Consider the following 19919-nt stretch of genomic DNA (forward strand, 5'->3'; position numbering starts at 1 on the left):
ATGTTTGCCTCAAAATTCCGTTGCCGCGCCGGCCATGGTGAGAGTATCGAGGGCAATGGCATTCTGGATTTGCAGCATATACAAGTCGCTACGGACGCTTTCGAGCTCGGCCGTCCACCGAGATGCCAGCGCAAGGACTTTTCTGTACGGATCGGTACAATCGTAGCTACTGGTCTCGTCATTGTCACCACCACGAGTAGGTACCGTAAGTTGGTGCGTGCTCGTACTCGCGGTAGAGAATTGGTCGGCGGCATTGCTGGTGATCGCATTCTCACAATTCGTTGTAGCGATGGGCGAAATACCGGAACGTAAGTTCTCGCACGGGTTCAGGCAGTCGTCGTTCTTGGGAATCGGAGAAGACATGTTGAAAAGGAAGCGGTTTCGGTTTATTGTGAATGTAAGCAAAAAAAAACTGGGCCCAGCAATGCCAAAGGACGTTCATATCGTTGAGGTTTGTGCGTTTTGACTCCTCTATTTCCGGGTTTTCTCGTTTCGGTCGCACAGGTTGTACGACTTACTATCACTTCCGTTTCGGCGCGAAATTTTCTTTCCCGTCAGGTCCCGTTTTTACTAACAATACGGCATGTGCTTCTTGCGTTCGCTAACTGTTAGTATCTCTTCAACTCGAGCCTTTGTGCGGTTGCTACTCTGGCTGACATAAGCATTGTAAAACAACAAATAAAAGATGATAAATAGGCAACACTGTGGAGTCGAGAAGAATAGAGCCTTTTTAAAATTAAACTGCTTTCCACTAATTGTGAGTGTGAAACATTCTATTTTGATACACTGGCCAACGCGTTGGCCATGATTGCGTCGGCGTCAAGCTTGAACGTTCCAAAATGTTTGGAAGGTCCTGGTTTGGGTAGATTCGCAACCCATTCGCGAATAAACTCCATATCGGCTTCGTACTGCGCCCGCATAGTGACTCGCCGATCAGTTGTTTTGGTTTCATTACTGCGAGCGGTTACTTCCGCGTCCGTTAGGAATGCCACATCGACATCGTTCCCGGTTGTCAACAAGCTTTTGGGTGGATCCTTCGTTTGCTGTAAAAGTGCCAGCAAGGCGTCGGCGTCGTCCTTGAGAGCTCTGGGTGGCGGTGCTCCTTTGGCGTCTTCCACTGTTTCTCCCCACGGTGTAGCACCGTCATCCGAGAAAAAGGGCAGCAACTCATCTTTCCCCGTATCATTATTACTGCCACGAAACAAAGGTTGCAATTTTGAAGTTGCCGGCGGCGGGGCCAGAGTCGAATCATTGGTATTGAGGAAAGACCCACCGACGACGTGAAAGGCGTGCGGGTCCTGGCCTTGAAATCCTTGTTCAAACAAATGAGGGTTCCCGTCGTACGTGATTTTTCGCCCCAAGAGACGTTCGTTAACGGCGAACATATCGTCTTCCGACCATCTGGATACTTCTCCGGGCGCAGCTAGTCCACTGGTGACCAGGCCGTCGCCATCCCGCACTTTACCGCGAGAATCGCGACCTCTGGAGTTGTTGCCGGAACGCTTGGGTGTACCCTTTTTACGAGCATTCGATCGGCCCGTCGACTTGTCGCGCGAAGACTTTGTGCGTTGAGCAATCCATCGTCTCAGTTGGGACAAAAAGGGAAATACCGCATACGAAGATTTCGGTATCTTATCCACGCGGTACCAGGCTACCTTGGCGACCTCCTTACGTGCCACGGGCAGGAACGGAAAGTCTTCCGGAACACCGTGACAGACATAGCAGGTTCGGCGTTTACCATTGTCTTCTTGAAAAATCAGAGCGTCCTGTTCCTGCAAAGATTTCCAGGTAATCTTCGCAGGATCCGTCGCTTTCCAGGAAGCGGTTTGTCCAAACACACAGTTGGGATCGAACCCTGTCTCTTCGTAGGTTTCACGGGCTGCGGCGGTCAATCCATCTTCGCCCTGGTTGATCTTTCCAGCTGGAAAGGTGAACGTCTTTCCATTCCATACTAAATTGAAAGAAGCAAACGGCAGTCAGAAATCAGGCAGAAAAGCGACCAAAAGAGAGAAAACTCGTACCGGGGACGCATGAGATCCCGCCCAACACTAACCTTGACACAAAATAACTTTAGTGTAATCCACTGACAAGAGAATGCATCCGTAGTTAGATATTCCGCGCTTGTACTGCGAAAACTCCGCCCACATGGATCCGAATTTGTGGGACTCCGGTAGCATTTCCGAATAGGCGAACATTTTCTGGGCAAAGGGTTTGAAACTGGAAAACCGAGGCAAAACTTTCTCTGGATGAGGATCACAGATCCAATCTTCGTAGAACCACCATGCTTGTTCCAGTTGGAAGAAAAGTCGGTCGGCTGTTTCGAGTTCCGAGGGCGGCAAATTCAGAATAAAGCGGGTGTGCACATCTTCGAGCGCTTCTTGATAGTCTGCGGAAGCGTAGGGATCGCCCCCGCCGGAGTCCGATTTTTCCGAAACGTCCGAGTCCTTCCGCTGTGGTTGCTTCTGTGATGCCATGCTCGGGGAAGGATTGTTGCAACGAAGACAACGAATAACAAATAGTCCGTCGTAGTTGTTCTTGCGGTGGTACTGTCGTTTGGGACCCAGAAAACGTTCTTGTCACAAACCCAGATGTCCGACCTTCACAGTCGTTTGCGACACTGTCATTCTAATGAAAGTCGGTCTAATATGCAAGAAAGGTTATCCTTGATTCTGTCTGTCGTATCGACAAAGCCTGAGATTTCCGGGTTTAAATCTTTCTAGGTGCGGTACGTACGTTAACAGGCGCAACACCGATGAGAAACAATGGCACACTCGTTGACTGTGAGATCGTGTACTGCTTGTGAGAAACGGCACCGACCAAGAAATCGGCATCCTTCGTGTCCAACACCATGAAGATTCCATGGCACCGCGCTTTGGTGACTCGGACAACGACTCGTCAGTCTGGGACCGGTTACGGGGCTGGAGCGTTTCGGAGAAAGAGCGTGTCGTCGTCGGCTGCCGCCGGCTCGGCTCGGGCGGAACTCGCTCGGTACGATTTGTCCCACGCCGATTGCAACGTCACGACCAACATTGCCAGTCGCATCGGCAAACACTTGCATAGACGGCCCCTACATCCGCTGTATAATATCCAGCAACGCATACAGAATTACTGGGGCAACGGGTTTCAAGTTTACGATGATTTGTCGCCGATTGTGTCGACCGCAAATAACTTTGATCGATTACGGATTCCTTCCGATCACGTGAGTCGCAGCGCCTCTGACACCTACTATCTCGATCGGCAAACTGTTTTGAGAACACATACGTCGGCACATCAAGTAGATTTGTTGAGAGCTGGTGCAAATCAATTTCTGGTGACCGGTGACGTCTATCGACGAGATGAGATTGATCGATCACACTATCCCGTCTTTCACCAGACCGAAGGTGTCAAAATGTTTGCAAACGAAGTTCTCAGCGGAATGTCGGAAACGGAACGCATCGATTGGATTGAGCGAGATTTGAAACAAGGCTTGGAAGGGCTTGCGGCGCATCTTTTTGGACCCACCGAAATGCGCTGGGTCGACGCTTACTTCCCTTTTACCCATCCATCCTATGAGCTCGAAATTTTATTCCAGGACGAGTGGTTAGAGGTGTTGGGATGCGGTGTCATTCACCCTGACATTGTGACGAATGCTGGACGAGTTGGCGAGCAAGGATGGGCATTCGGACTGGGTCTGGAGCGTTTGGCCATGGTGCTCTACGGGATACCAGACATTAGACTGTTTTGGACCGAGGATGCACGATTTCACGAGCAATTTGCGTCCGGGGAAATTGTAACCTTTCAGCCATACTCCAAGTTTCCTGCATGTTACAAAGATATGAGTTTCTGGATACAACCCGACTTTCACGTGAATGATTTAAATGAACTGGTCCGAGATGTGGCTGGTGATTTGGTGGAACAAGTTGAGCTTATTGACAATTTTACCAATCCGAAATCTATGAAAACTTCACATTGCTACCGGATTTCGTATCGCTCCATGGATCGTTCTTTGACCAACGAAGAGATCGATAAGCTGCAAGAAAAAGTACGAAATTTGACCGAGAAGCAACTTCACGTAGTGTTGCGATAAACGTTCCTTTCCCGTCAAATAATCATTCTTGCTCGCATCTTTCTTCAAAAATTACCCGTAAAGAAAATCCGCGAAAATAGATGTTGCGTGCTTCCAGTAAACCAATGCCAGTCAGCCTTCTTTTGAGCTCAATTGCACGTCCACTTCCCAATGAAGAGGAGGTTGAAAGGCAAAAGACGAAATATTATCTCAAACAAAGCAGATACAGGTTGCTAGAAGGCGTAACAGTATATTCGGGTTTTTAAATTAAATGGCCAAATACACAGCGAAAACCAAGCGCTACTTCAGAAACTTCGTGAATAGGAGAAATTATCGCTTGCTCCTTACCTGAGCAGATGCGACGAAGTGCGTCTCTCATCAGTCTGTCGAATATCGGTAATGGCGTACCTATTGCACACTGAAAGGAAGTGAGTGAGTGAGTGAGTGAATGATCGATACCATCGAAAGTAACAGCAAAGTAAAAATTTACCCAGAAATGATACCCTTTGCAAGCCTTTGCAGTAGTAGGAAAGAAGGTATGAAAAGCCGTCGTACACTGGTACTTTGCCAAATAGAGGATGGTTCCATAGACATCAAATTCAATCGATGATACGCCAGCATGAGAGCAACTCGAGTCAGCATCGCTTTGAAAGTCACTAACAGTGTCGCTGACGTCGCATTCACCAAACTGCTTCTTTCTTCGTTCGTTGCACCTGAGAACGCCTTCAACAACTGGCTTAAAATCCCTTTTGTCACAAGCTTCAACCAAAGCCACAAGGATCTTAGATAGGTCGGGATGGTCCCAAACTGTGGAGTAGAATCCTTGTAGATTAAAGCGCGCTAACAACGGGTTCTCCTCTGAAGGATTAATGGGGGCTATATCGTTGGCAATTGCGCTCCGGTGAAAAGGCGCACGTCTTCCAGACACAAGCGCAAGGACCTTCGCAGCACTCTGGCATCCGCGTTCTGCTGCCGAGCGATCCCAGGCAGCAAATGCACAATAATGTAAGGGCGTTTCGGACTCAAGAGCAACTACCGGTAGAGGAAAGGGTAGGGCGAACCGGGCGCAGTACCACCAGAAGTTATAATATACCTCGGGGTCAAGGGCTCGTAAGCGATCCCTTATCAAAACCTCTTCGCCGTGCAACTCAATATACTGCTCCAGAGATCTACGGAGAGTTGCTGGACTCAAGTATGAAACGTACGAAGCGTTCTTCGTTGCATCTAATGTGGGACGGATCTGCGGCGGGAGATTCGCAAAGTCTGCCTTGTCCACTTGAGCAAAATCACTATCTTCACTACTTTCTGTTTCAGAAGAGAGGGCTTCGTCAATTGTCATCTCTGAGTAACCAAGCTTGGGTAATATTAGCGATCCACATCTTGGGCATGCTACTGACCCAGGAACATCGTTTTCGCCTCCAACTATATCCCAACCGGCCTGTATCTCTTCTTCGAGGGGAAGGTAAGAGCAATTACTACAAAACCGAGTTCTGGACCATATTGCAACAAGCAGAATGTCGCTTTCGCATTCGATCGCAGTATCAGTGGTCGTAGAAGGCGCAAACGAGGAAGAAAAAACGGTTGGTAACCAAGGCTGGTTGGCTCGCATCTTTTTGGATTGCTGACTATGTTCTCCAATGCGCTCTGATCCACTTTTTTGTCGCCAGTGACGACCTTGGGACTCCAAATTTCCGAGGCTCGCGTCTAGAGAGGATAGCGAAATGTCATTCTCCTTACCTCCTCTGAGACTGATGCCTGTAACGCTAAAACCGACTCGACTTGAGGAATCTGCTACTTCCATACCACCACAATTGTCATCTTGGTCTCTACCGCTCGGCCTCTTCGAATATCCCTCCGCGAGAGCTTTTGTGTATTGTCCGAGCGTCACAGCACTTGGGAATATCCCATCCGATCGCAGCAAACCAAAGAGTTTGACTAATTCAAGGCGGCGATCGCTTTGGGTTCTGCCACATGCAACCATCAAAGCTCTGTAGGACGCTTCATCCGGCACGATACGTTGCTTACTACGTAGAAGTCGCAGCGCCCCGAGTGCTTGAAGAAGATACTTAGATTGCTGTTCATGCGAAAGCTCACCTTGTGATACCCGAGCAGGTATGCAAAGCAGCCAAGAGCCGAGAAAATGCGAGCCCATCAGTTTCGGGAGTTGCCATAGGCAGCGTCGTTGTCCCTGTAAGCCGCGGTATGTTGTTGCTAGTCTACGCCGCCTCGTTGCTTCTTCGAGCTCCCTCTCACTCCTCGACAACAAAGGATTAGGAGCCTTCGAAACTTCAACAAGCCAGGATTCGGGCTCTTTTGGAAGCAAAAGCTCAGACTTGAGACGATGAGGAAAACAAGGATTCCCATCGATGCAATAGATAAAACGTGCTCCGGAAGGAAGCCCTCGTCTAGATGCAGCCGTTACGATATCTCCAGAAGCGTTGATCGTTGATTCGGCGTTTCTTGAAAGACTTTCCACGAATCCTTTGCTCAGCGTACTTTCCGCTTCACTGGCGTCAAGGCTTTTGTTGATGGTAAGCATCGAAGGATTGTGATCTAATGGAAAATTCGCAGCTTGATCAACGAGCAAGCTATAAAGCATTTGTGGCTGGCCATTTGCTTCTGACTCGACCGTTTCCACGTCGCCGCCGAGTCTGCCATACGGTACAGGAGAGGCGTGAAACTCAGCAAGGCACTCGTCGAACAAAAGGCAGTGTACATCACTCGCCTCGGTCCGCTTCTGAACGAAGGCTTGGAATAATTGTGTTGACAGCAGTGCACTCAAATAAGTCGCACTGTCGGGAGATACAGAAGCGAGAAATCCTTGAGAGTCAAACCATTCGTCTCCCGATACCAGAAAGTCAGCGTCTGGAACTACAAGGTAACGTTCATAGCCACCCATCACACTACAAAAGAATCGCAGAAAAGCGTCTCGGATTGCACGATCATCCAACTGTTCCTTCAAATCAGCATTTATGCTAGCGTCTTCTACAGCTGCGGTCAGGGAGACGTCAAACGCTGAGTCGTAGTAAGAGTCAAGCGGCTCTTGTCCATCAGCGATAGCTGCGTCACGGCACAGCGTTTGGAGCTCAGATACAAGCGCCGAACGAGCACTTTCTGGTATTACATCCCAGGTCGTCTTGACAAGTGTATGCTTATCGCCATCACAGTCAATATTTCCTGTATCCAGATCGACAATGATGCTTTCTTCAGGTAGTTGAGCTCGGACTTTCGCGGCAAGCCCTCGTGCCGACCCGTCATCATGAATTCCAACAAATATGGCCCCCGGAAAGTCGAGGGATGACTTAAACGGTTCGGTGAGGCGCGGAACATATGGTGCACATAAATCAAAAGGGAAAAGTAGAGATCGCAGTAGTTCACATACATCGAGGACAAATGATGGCCGTGTCGACATTACAATCACTTTCCTTTCTAGTGTGAGCATCCCGAGAACTATCATTACAATAGTTTTGACGTTCAGGCATGCAACCAGTTGCTCATATCTTAGGTCAATCATGGGAAAGTCCTTCTCAGGTGGAATTGATAAAATCATAGGATTGATCGACGCGGGCAATGGCACCAACACACAAGGGCCACCAGGCCTTGGTATTGGTACCGCTAATAGAAAGTGCGAAATATACCGCTCCAATGGAATTTCAAGCGACGAAGTAGAAAGCGTGTGCAGATGGCACAAAAATTTGCGATGTGCAGTCCAAAAGGGATATCGGCTCACAAGACAGATTGTTTTGTTCTCGAAGGTCATCATATCGTCGAATCCGGTTAGTAAGTTACAATCAGCGTCTGAGGTATCTGAACCAATGTAGTTCTCATCTTGCTTTGCCAATGCGTTGTTCTGCATCAAAACGCGGTCTTCGCAAAACCTTCGGTGAGCCAGCGATGCTTTTTTACGCTTTTTTGACAAATTTCGTAACTGCAGATTCTTCTTTGCCGTTAAAGGTTCCATGAACGAGACGCAAGAAACGAAAATACTATCGCCGCGCTCATTCTTAACGACGAAGCCATAGTACTGTGGAAGTGGTGCATCGCAAAAACGAGCTCGATGCAACCGGCATCCTGTAGGGTAGCAAAACATTGGTAATTCCTCTTCAGGAAACGGCAGACCCTTGTAGTTCTGAAACGGAAATCGGCCCTGTACTCGTGTCGCAAACGCAACATCGGCGAAACCGAAAGGGAGGTTGCGACGAGCTAAAAGGACTATTGAGCCGAAGGCTCTCTTCTTTGAGGAAAAGCGAGCGCGCTGTTCAAACGCAGATGAGCCATCAGTGGCATGACACCACGGTGACATCTCCAACAACCGAAAACTACTGTCATCTTCCGCTCCATCGTCTTCTTGGCTTTCGTTGGGCCACACTACATGTCCGAGACCGTCGACAACAGAAACCGCCAGATCCACCATGGCAGAATCTTCGCTAAAGCATTCCTCGTATCCATTACGCTGCCTTCGTATTGCAAGCACAGGTATGAAGCAATATATCTCGCTGTCAGCTATCTTTTCGTGGCTTGAGACTAACTTGGGTCGTAAAGCGTCTGGATCACCGGCTAACATATCACTGATTGAATCAATCGCTTCTACACCAACACCGCTCCCACCGGAGCAACCTTTCGAATTCTCGTTTTCAAAGAGTATAGTTCTCTTACTGTTTTGTGGGCGTGTGCCCGTCATATCGCGCACAAACCGGTACTGCTCTGGAATGGCCCACTCGTCCCAGGAAGTGGGTAAAACTAAATGTTGCTGTAAATCTAACCACTTTTCCTGAACCTTTTCGTTGGGTGTTGGATGCTTGGCGAGGGATTGGTAATTCGGCAATAGATGGGTGGCTAAAGCAGGTAAGTGTGAATCTGACCTTTCTTTCGGTAGGGCGCTATCTAAATTTTCCGATATTGCTTTCCGGTGAAGACGAACGTAGAACAGCTCCACACTGGCCACAGCCGGTCGATTGTCGTCTTGCGACCGTCGACGGCGATATGCAATATAAAACTGTCGAGTTTTGTCGTCGGGTCGCGTGGTGCGTTTCTTGGCTGCGTTCCAGCCGCGCAAGGTGCTTCTCACCTTGAGACGAAGAGACTTTAGGGGCAACGTTTCGTCTGTATCTTGTTGCGTGTGGAGTGCTTTCGCTTGAATCTGCTGTAACTTTTGTTGAATTCCAGTCTGAGTGTCCAAGTTCGCATCCCAGGTTTGATAGCGATGCCATAGGGTCGGGCCACGACTTAAAGTAGACGTTGACAACGTTCCTCTAGCATCCCTTTCGTGCAGAGGAATATAGGCAGCTTTGGAAGTGGGCAATGTGCGTTGCAGGATAGTCCAACCTTGCGCATTTGTCGTCTCTGGGAGCTGATTTGCCATCATATGATCAGAAGAATCTTCCTGTGTTGTGGCTTCGGAACGAGAAGGCGGCGAAGGCAACGAAACAGCCCCGTCTTGACTGTTGGCTGTTCCCTCAGTCTGGTACGAAGTAACGTTGGAAATGGCATTATGCAACAAAGTACCGCCCTGCGAGAGCGAAACATTCGTGGAAGCGTCCGAAGGTACCCTCCTGTGCACAGAGGAAGAATCTCCTTGCGACGAAGCCTCCGTTTCTTCCATTAGAATCGTTATGTCCATGATTTCGCGATAAAAGCGTTCCCTGTACTCTTCTTCGGTATCATCCTGAGTTTCCAGCGGGCCGTCAAACAATGACTGCTTTTGCGTGTGCTTCCACACAAGCTCATCCCCTACACCCAAAACTGCAAAGTAATCAGCGACTCCACCGCGTGTAGTTCCACTAGTTGACGTCATGACACAGCAATGTTGCGAATGAAGCTCTTAAAAGAAAGGCAAAGTCGAAATAAACTAACGAGCAATGTCCTCACCAACACTTGGTATATACAGGTCAGGAAAAAGAAACTAATTCTCTGGTTTGTGATGTTTTATTAAGCCGATATGCCTTTGCGCGGGCTTCGGTGTGGTCACCTTGTAGCATTTCAAAGGATATCGCGAGAACAGAGCAATTTGTGCTGTCGGTCGCGTAATGTAACATAAATCGTTTCTGGATTTTTGCCGTCCAAACCCCACCAATTTACATTACAGCTGGTTGATGAATGCAATGTCACAGTGAGTGCACGCCGGATTCTGAGGAACCATCGAAAATCGTGTTCTCTTGTCAGTTCACGTATGTGACGTTTCTTTATGTCAATGTCACCTTCACTGTCAGCGACATGACGAAGAAAAGAACATGCAAATTGTGAAAACGAGTGAACTGAGGAAAAAAATGAGTTTGTCTCCTCAAGAAAGACCCAATGCAATGAACTTGACAATCAAGATTACGATGCAACAGCGTACTAAAAAATGTTTCATACTGGTAGCTGCGTTTGTCGCTTTGACCTTGTCAAAAGTATCAGGGTTTAGCTTTCAAGGAAAGGATCGAAACGCGTACCACCAAGCCAAAAAGACAACACTGGTGGCGGACCTTGTGCCGTCCAACAAATCAGTTGAAGGCGAACCCAATATTCTGGTTCCTACCGTGTCGTCTGCTCTCGCATCAAGCCCCAAAGTAGGCCCATCATCCATTTTGACCTCTGCACGATCGTGTAAGATCAAGCGTATTCAGAAATACGCGCGCTTACCGGTATGGCCTGCTTGGAATGGTGTCTTTTTGTTCCTAGTTGGGAAAGTGTTTGGTGAAGAAACGGCTTCCAAACTTGAACAAACCATCACGGGTCGCGTTTGCCCCAACTTTTATGAATACGAGGAAACCACGCCCTTCATAATGATGGTTCACCACTGCCATACATTTGCAGCGTTTGATCCGCTGCGGTTTTTCCAAAAAACTTTCTTTCCCGAGGGCTTTCCCGCACATCCGCATCGTGGTTTTGTCACACTTACTTACATTCTCCAAGGCGGATTTATACACCGTGACTCGCAAGGTATTCGCCAAGAGTACGGACAAGTGGATAGTGCCATAGCGAGATACAAGAATAAACATTCTCAATGGTTGAATACGGGAGCTGGTATTCTGCACGAAGAAATGTTTGACCTTCAGCAAGAGAAGCCATTTTGGCAGCGACCAGTGTTTCAACGACAGGAGCTATATCAACTTTGGATTAATCTGCCTGCTTCACAAAAGCTTAATGCACCTATATCGACTGTGTTAGGTGGCGACAACGAGACACCAGTTGTGCAAACACTAGCCGACAACGGCACTGTATCGACTCGAACGCTGATCCTAGCCGGTTCCTACGATGGTGCTAGCGCCACTACTCCGATTGTTACGCCAATGTCCATTTTCCACGTCGTGATGCAACCCGACGCAACCTGGACGTTCACTTTGCCTCCGACTTACGAAACACTGATATTATATGTGCGAAAAGGATGCGTGCTTGACTCCGACGAGGCATCATTGCCGGCACATCATACAGTCTATTTCGACGCCCAAGGCGCAAAATTGAATGAACAACTTGTTCTTCGCACGGCTGAAGAATGCGCAGATTTTCTTGTATTGGCGGGTGAACCGATACGCGAACCCTGTGCGGCGCAAGGCAGCATGGTTATGAATGAAGCAAGCGAAATCCAGCAAGCCTACGCAGATTACCAGAGGGGCTTGTTTGGTGCTCCCTGGAAGGAAACCTTAGATGATGCAGCATGGCAACAGCATGTGAAACAGTTTCCATGTCGCTACTGAGCACTCACTCATCAAGGACACAGTTGAAATGGATCGCCAGACTGCTGCGAGGTGGAAGTCTTCCTTTCGTCCAATCGTTCCCGATATTTCATAAGGTATCATATCAACCGAACCCGGTTGGATTCGCGTATTCAACTTGAGATAAACTGAATTTATTCTTTCAGTTAGCTTCTTTAAAAAGGTAGAGACTCCAATGTTCCTTCCATGTTGCTTTGGTTCTCGAATACATACCTCGATTGACTTGCCACAAGTGGCGAATATGTTAGATACCCTCGAGGGAAAGAGATGCGGCTGCTCGCACATTCAGCGTTCCGTCGCCATTCTGTGTCTGAAGCTGCAGACTCTTCGACGCTCCTACCGCTCTCATGAATACTTTGGAACACGTCGTCTTTTGCAAGTCCTCTTGCATGCACACCTCCGCCTGCAGCAGTAAGTCCTGAGTCTGCGCTGTCTTCCAAACAGCCGCTTGTTCCTTGAGCACGTTCTGTTCGTTTAGTCTAAATCGAATGGGAAGTTTCGAAGCAGGGAACTTAGCTCCACCTAAGACAACGTCCGGATTCTGAAGCGTGCGTACCGTCACCAAAACAATGCTGCCAGATGGGGGTCGTTCGAATCGTGTATTCTTTAGATATATGAGACCTTAGATCCAGGGAAAAGCATCTGTTTAGACCAAAAGCACCGTGATCAGAAAACAAGAGCACCAACAACGCACCTTGGATCGTTGAAAGATCTCGACCGAGGCTGTCGCTCGAAATTGGTAATGGAATCTGAGGGCGATCCGTGCTTGCCGCGCTAGACGCATTCAAAATATCATCGGCTGTAATCGCCTGATTTGTATCGCCAGTAATATCTGCAGCGACGATATTTGGCATACTTAGGAGGAAGGCCGTCCCGCTAAGTCCTACTATTCGTCTCCGGGACAATACCGGGTTGACTGAAAGCGAAAAGACATTCAAAAAAAGGCATGCGAAAACCACTGGCAGAATCTGTTGTCTCGACATTCTTCGATGTCCTCTTGTCTTCTGTCCAAGATTTGTGGCTTGCAGCCAACAATGTGGAAACTAGCAAAATCCGACCAGAGAATTGGGTGGCTCGCTCTATTGACTCACTATCAACCTTCAATATTATGCTGTTGTCGAAGTATTTTGCGGTCGTTTGCGTTTATTGGTGTGAATGTGACTGTGAACACATTTATGTCAGACGGAATCATCGGTGCAACATGCTTTCACTATATGGAGTCCATAAATTTTTTTGTGAATCACTGTCAATACTAATTTTGTATGGCTCGCTGTGTGATCCAGTAGCTCCCGCCACGGCGCCAAGCCGTATATTTCCAACGAAAAGGGCAATGTGACAAATTACGACCATTCAAATGTATTCCAAGTATGCAAGAGTTAAGACGCACGTGAAAGAGACGGGGAGAATGCGCTTCACAAGAGAGATAACTCATCTACGTTCAGCATAATGCCTAGATAGAAACTGACAAGTTGCGGTTTTTGTTAAATGCTGGTCCTACCGAAACCAATTTATGGTCACGTCCAAACTCACATAATGCTGGCGTTATTGGGACCATGTCGCCTTGTGACCCCGATCTTTCGTTTGCTCGTTCCGGGCCTAATCTCCCGCTTCGCCATATTTTATTACGTTTCTAATGCAGAGTCTAAGCCATTACCGGGATTTCTACCAATCAAAAGCCCATTGACATGGCACTTTATACTACCACTTTTACGCTATTCAACCTCAGCACGCTTAGCACGCTTTAAAAGCAGACACAGAGACTAACGCCGCAGTAGTAAGAAAAGTCAACGTCATAGAAACCTTACTGCGGGAGCGAGAAGCGTCGGAAGTTCCTGCAGGTTGCGAGACAGGAGGGCTAGACGTGGGCGTGGCAGAGTTAGGAGTTTCTGAAGTCGGCGTGGTAGCTGGTGCAGTCGTTGTCACTGGCGTAGCCATGGGGGAAGTAGTGGTTACAGATCCTGGAGTCGAGGTGTTGATGACAGTGGGGGAACTAGCCTGAGGAGCGCCAGTGGGAGCAGATTCTGGAGCGGTGGTAGCGGCTGGCGACAGCGTTGTCATTGGCATAGCCATAGGAGCTCCATTAGGAGTGGATCCGGTTGGAGGAAAAGTAAGATTCGGATTGGACTCGAGGTTAGCCCCGTTGCAGCAAAAGTCAACCACATTCGCTTGAAAAACAAAATCCACAGCGGAAGGCGTGCAACCAATACTGGGGAACAGAATGACTTCTTTACGAAAGTCGAGTTCGATCTCACCGCATGTGAGTTCATCGTCTGGTGATACAAATCGGTTTGGATCAAACGAGGAACCAGCCGGGCACAGCTGACACACTGGACCAGAACCGGGGCATCCACAAAGGGCGGCGAGGCCGTCTCTATTAGCACCGCAGCTATCACTACCACCGACAACGCTGATATCCCCGCACGTCACCGTCTCTGAAACAAGGATAGACTGCATGGGACTCGAGATAGGTTCACTGCTGGGACACAGAGAACACGTCGCAGTGCTCGCAGGCGTACAGCCACAAACGGCCGAGCCGATCACTTGCAGAATACCACAGGCCTCGTCTCCTTCGACTGATTCTTCATCGGCCCCAGCACCGCTGCATAGCACATTTTCATCGAAGATGGCGGTGGCGCTGGGTTGGCCACCATCGGGACAAATAGGACACCACTGATTTCCCGTCGGGTTAGAGCACGTAGCATCAGACGTTTGCTGAAGAGGACAGAGGGAAGGAAACAAAAAAGAGCATACGATTTTGTGAGTTTGGCGTAGCAAGTTTCTCAGCATTCACACGTAGTCTTACCGAGAGCGCAAATTCGAATCGACCACCAGGCTCATCATTGTCATAGCCAGCGACCATAAAGTAATAGGTCGTGCCTGTAACAGCATTGATGCGGACCTCACTTCCGCGCTCAGTTACTACGTCAACATCATCGTTCATGGCAACACACGAAAGAGCGGAGCAACTGTCACCCGAATGAGCCGTCAAGATGGTGTCCCATTCATCCGCGGCTGGTGGGGTAACTTTCGCAGTGAGGCAACCATCGCTCTCGGCAACGTAAGAGTACCAACTACTGGCCAAGGGCCCCCTCGCAAGTTGACAGCTTTCAGCGGCAACATCTTGAACAGGAGAAACATTGGAGGTGTCCCCGCTCACTGAAGCTGGAAGAGCAGAGATAGAGGTTGCTGCAGTACAAGCCGAGTTTTGAGCCTGGGTAGCGCTCGTCAAAGTGGCCCAGATGATCGCAAGTTTGAAGAGCATCTTGGGTTAGCAACACAATTTTATCTTGTAGAAGGGAGAGGGTGGTGAATACGTTGCTTCCCAACGAAATGTGAGCTCTGTAAAAACGGAGAATCGGATAGGTGCAGTCGTTCTTGATGCGAGGACCGGTGAGAATCGCCGCCATTCGTGGATACTTTGGTTGAACTTCACTACCGGCCGTACGTAGACATATCTGTAATCGTTCATTTTTTGGTTCACGTTTTGACATTCCTTATCATATCCAGATTGAAAGGATTTGCCTGGCAATCCCATCATAATTGTCCGCGCTCATGTGGCCATCACAGTCTACCCCAGATTGCGTGACGTTGACAGTGAATTCAGGCCGCGTAAGCCAGTTACGCATGCGAAGATTTCGTACGATTGCGAGTCCGGCATTGGTCCTTGCAACGGAGTCGACGAATTCGAATGCCGTTCTCGATACAATTTCGATCGAACAAGAAAGCAGTCGTCGGTGGCAATGAAAACCCTCCGTCCCATAGTAGAGGTTCTGTCGTCCTTTGGCTTTGGGTGCTTTAAACTTGTCCGAGGGTGGGAAACGAATTTTATGACTGCTTGTGATTCGTGTCATAGAAATTGGTCACTGTCAACTAATTGCCTATTGGAAATCTATAAATAAAAATCTGTATTTATTGCCTACAATAGTGGTACCACATTAGAGAGCCTTAAGTAAGATGACCTGGTTAGAAGAAATTTCAGAAGCTCAAGTCATAGTGACATTATACCAGTGAAAGATCTGTCTGGAGGTCTGGAGGACTTGGAAGGAAAGGAAACGATTCCTGTCCAATATAAATTATGGCGACACGGCAGCACGGTACCGCGAAATCACGATCCAGCCCACTCACCGTCGACGGGAAATCATCTACTAGAGAAAGCAGACGTCTTTCCTTAGCAAAGTATCTACCGGAGTCACTTTCTTATTGCATTCCTTGACTACTCAAACGAGAGTCAGAGTATGTACGTATCGAGGATTTCGCGAACTTCTCTTCTCTGGAGTCTTGCTGCCGTTTGGTCCTCTCCCGTCTTATCGTTTGCTCGTTCGACACCGCGCTTCTTTCGCGTTTTTTCTTTTCCCTCAGCTTCCGCCATTGCCATGACTTCTTCCACGCAACCGTCCGTCGCCAGCACGACATTGGTGGAAGATCCGTATCTTTGGCTAGAAGACGTCGAGAGCAAGGAGTCCTTAGACTTTGCCAAAGCGGCCAACGATGATTGTCTTTCCAAACTAGGACATCCGGAAACGTCGAGCACCGGCTCCTACGGGAAAATCCTGTCCGTTCTGGAGTCTGACGATCGCATTCCTTTCGTCTCTCAGTACGGAAAAGACGAACAAGGCAACCCGATTTTGTTCAATTTCTGGAAAGATTCCAAGAATCCCAAGGGACTCTGGAGAAAGACCACCTTGTCGAGCTACAAATCCGGTACGCCCGCTTGGGAAATCGTACTCAATCTGGATGAACTCGCCAAAACGGACGACGTGTCCTGGGTTTGGAAAGGCTCACGCGCATTGCCTCGTTCTCGTGATCCCACCGATGGTCAAAAAGTTACTCGGGCTTTGCTGTCGCTGAGTCGGGGTGGATCGGATGCCTCGCACTTGAAAGAATTTGATCTCACCACGAACACCTTCGTTGTCGACCAGCCCTTTGTTTTACCCGAAGCCAAGACAAGGGCCTCCTACAAATCGCGGGATGTTCTGTGGGTAGGTTCGGATTTTGGACCTGATTCGTTGACCGACAGCGGCTACCCACGGACGGTTCGCGAATGGGTCCGCGGAACCAATATCGATGACGCGCCGACCATTTTTGAAGGTGAGCAGAAGGATGTCGCCGTGTCGGCCTATATTTCGGACGAGCGAACTTGGAACGGTGGTATCTACGAAATATATTCGCGCAGTGTGACCTTCTACACGTCCAAAGTTTGGATGCGGAAAATTCAACCGGAGCACTTGCTGACACCGGATGATCCCGCACGTCAGAACATTGCCGATCCCGACGAACTAACACCGTTGGATATTCAAGATGACGCCGAAGTTTCGCTGTTGGGCAACCTGATGTTGATTTCACTGCGTTCTGACTGGACGCCTGTCCCAGGCGGTCCCACCTATCAGCGAGGTTCCGTGATTTTCGCATTGACGGATACGTTCTTGGAAAAGGGGGCGGCCGGCAGTACCTACAGTGTTTTGTTTAAACCCACAGACCGAACGGCGTATGAGTATTTTACAGCCACCAAAAATTATCTGGTCTTGTCCACAATGGACAATGTCAAGTCCAAGTTGCAATTTTACAAGATTGAAGGTGAAACGTTGACTCTGGTGAGCGATCCGGAAGCAGAAGCCCAGATCCGCGATTGCAGCGTTAGTCCGGTAGATCCGTACGATGGCAGTGACGAGTTTTGGTTTACAACAAGCGACTTTACGACTCCTTCGACGTTGTTTTTGGCGGATGCTGCTAGAGTCGAAGGAAGCAGTGCGACCGACTCGTTTTTGCAGGAAAAGCTACGTTCGTTGCCACCGCAGTACGATGCATCCAATTTGGATGTAGCGCAACAAATTGCCGTGAGCAACGATGGCACCGAAATACCCTATTTCATCATCAAGAATAAGGATTTGAAATTAGATGGCAAAAATCCTACTCTGCTGTACGGCTACGGTGGGTTTGAAGTGTCTTTAGGACCTCATTACATTGCGACTGCCGGTCTGGCTTGGTTGGAAAGAGGTGGTGTATATGTCGAAGCAAACATTCGAGGTGGTGGCGAGTTTGGTCCGTCCTGGCATCAAGCCGCGCTCAAAGCGAACAGAAACAAGGCATACGAAGATTTTATTGCAGTGGGTGAACACTTGATCGAGGCTGGTATCTGCAAACCAAAAACGTTGGCCATTCGCGGAGGGTCAAACGTAAGTATACACAGTGGAAGACTTGGTTTATGTAGGAAAGCTGTCTCATTTTAACTTCTTTTCACAGGGTGGCTTACTTATGGGGAATATGTACACTATGCGCCCTGACTTGTGGGGCGCCATTCACTGCGCCGTTCCGCTTCTGGATATGAAGCGTTATCACACTCTATTGGCTGGTGCAAGTTGGATGGCCGAATACGGTGATCCCGATACGGACGACTGGGAATTCCTTCAAAAGTTTTCGCCCTACCACAGTACGTACTTTGCAGTGGAAACAATCTTAGTATGCTGGCGCCACATCCGTGTCACTCACGCTGCATCTTTTGCTTTCGGCAGACATAGACCCCACTGAAGAATATCCTCCAATTTTAGTGACGACGAGTACCAGAGACGACCGTGTCCATCCAGGTCACGCTCGCAAGTTTGTCAAGAAACTTTGGGATGACGGCAAAGGAAAGTGGCCTGTTTACTACTACGAAAACATTGAAGGTGGCCACGGAGGAACGGCAGACGCGAAACAAAGCGCATTCATGACCGCACTGGCATACGATTTCATGTTTGATACGCTTGCCAAGAATGCAGAGACTGCGTAAAAAAACTAAGAGAGGTTTTTATGATCCTGTCGATACAATAGCGTATATACTACCCATATTTAATGCCTTTGCCGTATTTGATCTCGACACGCTTTGTTACCTCCGCATTCTGCTTAATCGTATTAAGTTGCTCCCAGAAATGTTGAATCGATCGAGAGGCAAAGCGATGTTGAACATTTGGCGATCGCTGTTTATTATTAGACGAGTGATACAGTAAGTGTTTCCCGAATTGATTCGGGTCCATTGGAATCACCCTTTGCAAATTGCAGCCTCCTATCCCGAAGAGATGTATCCCGCCGCTCCAGAACTCTACTGTCCTGCGGTCTAATCCATCACTTCGAAAAGGATATTCAAAAGGTGGCAACAACCCTCCCTTGCAGTGTTCGTTGTGCCAATTGAAGATTTGCCAACGTGTTGCCATCCATCCCCCTTGGTTGTTGGCGTATCGTCCTTTGGTAAGTGACGGTGGCTGGTCGGCAAAGTAGCCGTCTCGGCCACTCCAGTACGAGCCTACCTTTTTGTTCATATAATTGCCAGCTTGCAAGACAACCCACCCCAAAGACGAGTGAGGAATTTGCCTTAGGCTCAGTGCGTCGAGGCTTGTTTCCCAAAGGAACAAATCGGTAATCGGCGGCGAACGTGGTATATGGGTGTTGGCAGCTGCCGTGTCGTTGCGTACATGACAGCAGACGGTAGGATCCAGCTTGACCAAGGCACGGTTGTTCTCGTTCCAGTGCGGATTGAGCGGAACGTGATCATTGCTATTCAGATCGTGCGGCTGCCATCCCGGGAGGGCCGCTTCTACACGCATCCAGCCTGGTACAAGAATGCTTACACGACGTTTGGTAAGTGGACCATAGAAGTCGGCTTCCTCGTCTACGGCGCGCCGATGTTGACTGTGGTTCGACGCCTGTTCGTATAGACGTTCCAGCTCATAAGTGACGTTCAGAAATTGCTGCACATGAGCACCATGAACAATCATGTCGTCTTCAAAGTTTAGAAATAGATCGTATGCCAACAAATTATCCTTGATAACGAAACGGTGTTGACGACTCAAGGCATTCATCATATTTTCGAGGACGGTTGGTTGTTTGTGTTCAGATCGATATCCCAACGGAGTAGCGTCCTCCCATACCTGAAGTGATACGGAAGTGGGAAGTGCGCGTTCGATCTCTTGGCGTCTATTTTTGGAGACTTGAAAGTGAGCAATGAGGAAGACATCCACGTCGAAGGATTCGAGCATGCTCGTGACGGATTCTCGCAAAACGGGGACGAGAGAAGTCGAGAACCGATCCCCGCCCTTTATCATCTGCCGTTTGCCGTGATCGTATTCAACCATGGTTGTCACGGTGTATAAAATTCTCGGACGCTTTGCGTTCGTCATTCGATGCAACGAGGAGAAGCTACACTGGAA

The 19919-nt window shown here is 48.7% G+C and overlaps 9 protein-coding genes across 9 annotated transcripts; 3 read left to right on the forward strand and 6 right to left on the reverse strand.

The window, feature by feature from the left end:
- Window positions 1-9: 9 nt before the first annotated feature.
- Window positions 10-363, reverse strand: PHATRDRAFT_36520 (predicted protein; the record flags this gene model as incomplete). The annotated part of the gene is made up of 1 exon (XM_002181009.1): window positions 10-363. One exon carries the CDS (start codon window positions 361-363, stop codon window positions 10-12), a length of 354 nt encoding a protein of 117 aa, XP_002181045.1.
- Window positions 364-773: 410 nt separating this feature from the next.
- On the reverse strand, window positions 774-2474 carry PHATRDRAFT_46543 (predicted protein; the record flags this gene model as incomplete). The annotated part of the gene is made up of 2 exons (XM_002181010.1): window positions 774-1951; window positions 2054-2474. The coding sequence occupies 2 exons, from the start codon at window positions 2472-2474 to the stop codon at window positions 774-776; spliced, it is 1599 nt and encodes a 532-aa protein (XP_002181046.1).
- A 374-nt stretch (window positions 2475-2848) lies between these two features.
- On the forward strand, window positions 2849-4107 carry PheRS (phenylalanyl-trna synthetase class IIc family protein; the record flags this gene model as incomplete). Its single annotated transcript, XM_002180841.1, has 1 exon — window positions 2849-4107. The coding sequence occupies one exon, from the start codon at window positions 2849-2851 to the stop codon at window positions 4064-4066; it is 1218 nt and encodes a 405-aa protein (XP_002180877.1). The 3' UTR covers window positions 4067-4107.
- A 182-nt stretch (window positions 4108-4289) lies between these two features.
- Window positions 4290-4638, reverse strand: PHATRDRAFT_46545 (predicted protein; the record flags this gene model as incomplete). Its single annotated transcript, XM_002181011.1, has 2 exons — window positions 4290-4463; window positions 4536-4638. Coding segments are annotated over 2 exons (177 nt in total), but the record flags the coding sequence as incomplete, so codon positions are not given.
- Window positions 4639-10275: 5637 nt separating this feature from the next.
- Window positions 10276-11898, forward strand: PHATRDRAFT_46546 (predicted protein; the record flags this gene model as incomplete). Its single annotated transcript, XM_002180842.1, has 1 exon — window positions 10276-11898. The coding sequence occupies one exon, from the start codon at window positions 10276-10278 to the stop codon at window positions 11719-11721; it is 1446 nt and encodes a 481-aa protein (XP_002180878.1). The 3' UTR covers window positions 11722-11898.
- An 85-nt stretch (window positions 11899-11983) lies between these two features.
- PHATRDRAFT_36525 (predicted protein) lies at window positions 11984-12722 on the reverse strand (the record flags this gene model as incomplete). Its single annotated transcript, XM_002181012.1, has 2 exons — window positions 11984-12360; window positions 12434-12722. The coding sequence occupies 2 exons, from the start codon at window positions 12720-12722 to the stop codon at window positions 11984-11986; spliced, it is 666 nt and encodes a 221-aa protein (XP_002181048.1).
- Window positions 12723-13356: 634 nt separating this feature from the next.
- Window positions 13357-15517, reverse strand: PHATRDRAFT_46547 (predicted protein). The gene is made up of 3 exons (XM_002181013.1): window positions 14543-15517; window positions 13545-14451; window positions 13357-13499 (listed from the first exon to the last, which is right to left on the reverse strand). Exons 1-3 carry the CDS (start codon window positions 14999-15001, stop codon window positions 13471-13473), a joined length of 1395 nt encoding a protein of 464 aa, XP_002181049.1. The 5' UTR covers window positions 15002-15517; the 3' UTR covers window positions 13357-13470.
- A 359-nt stretch (window positions 15518-15876) lies between these two features.
- PHATRDRAFT_46548 (predicted protein) lies at window positions 15877-18539 on the forward strand. The gene is made up of 3 exons (XM_002180843.1): window positions 15877-17912; window positions 17980-18166; window positions 18249-18539. Exons 1-3 carry the CDS (start codon window positions 15975-15977, stop codon window positions 18503-18505), a joined length of 2382 nt encoding a protein of 793 aa, XP_002180879.1. The 5' UTR covers window positions 15877-15974; the 3' UTR covers window positions 18506-18539.
- A 15-nt stretch (window positions 18540-18554) lies between these two features.
- On the reverse strand, window positions 18555-19844 carry PHATRDRAFT_36528 (predicted protein; the record flags this gene model as incomplete). The annotated part of the gene is made up of 1 exon (XM_002181014.1): window positions 18555-19844. One exon carries the CDS (start codon window positions 19842-19844, stop codon window positions 18555-18557), a length of 1290 nt encoding a protein of 429 aa, XP_002181050.1.
- Between the last annotated feature and the right edge of the window lie 75 nt (window positions 19845-19919).

This window comes from Phaeodactylum tricornutum, chromosome 10 (genome assembly GCF_000150955.2).
Source record: "Phaeodactylum tricornutum CCAP 1055/1 chromosome 10, whole genome shotgun sequence".
NCBI classification, from domain to species: domain Eukaryota; phylum Bacillariophyta; class Bacillariophyceae; order Surirellales; family Neidiaceae; genus Phaeodactylum; species Phaeodactylum tricornutum.

What these genes read in the sequence shown, in the direction of transcription:
- PHATRDRAFT_46547 (XM_002181013.1), bottom strand. Translation starts at nt 15,001, where the DNA reads ATGCTCTTCAAACTTGCGATCATCTGGGCCACTTTGACGAGCGCTACC. An exon ending in GATTCGAATTTGCGCTCTCG is followed by an intron (nt 14,452 to 14,542) that starts GTAAGACTACGT and finishes TGTCCTCTTCAG; the next exon opens with CAAACGTCTGATGCTACGTG. An exon ending in CGACGCTTCTCGCTCCCGCA is followed by an intron (nt 13,500 to 13,544) that starts GTAAGGTTTCTA and finishes CTGCGGCGTTAG; the next exon opens with TCTCTGTGTCTGCTTTTAAA.
- PHATRDRAFT_46548 (XM_002180843.1), top strand. Translation starts at nt 15,975, where the DNA reads ATGTACGTATCGAGGATTTCGCGAACTTCTCTTCTCTGGAGTCTTGCT. An exon ending in CCATTCGCGGAGGGTCAAAC is followed by an intron (nt 17,913 to 17,979) that starts GTAAGTATACAC and finishes TTCTTTTCACAG; the next exon opens with GGTGGCTTACTTATGGGGAA. An exon ending in AAAGTTTTCGCCCTACCACA is followed by an intron (nt 18,167 to 18,248) that starts GTACGTACTTTG and finishes TGCTTTCGGCAG; the next exon opens with ACATAGACCCCACTGAAGAA.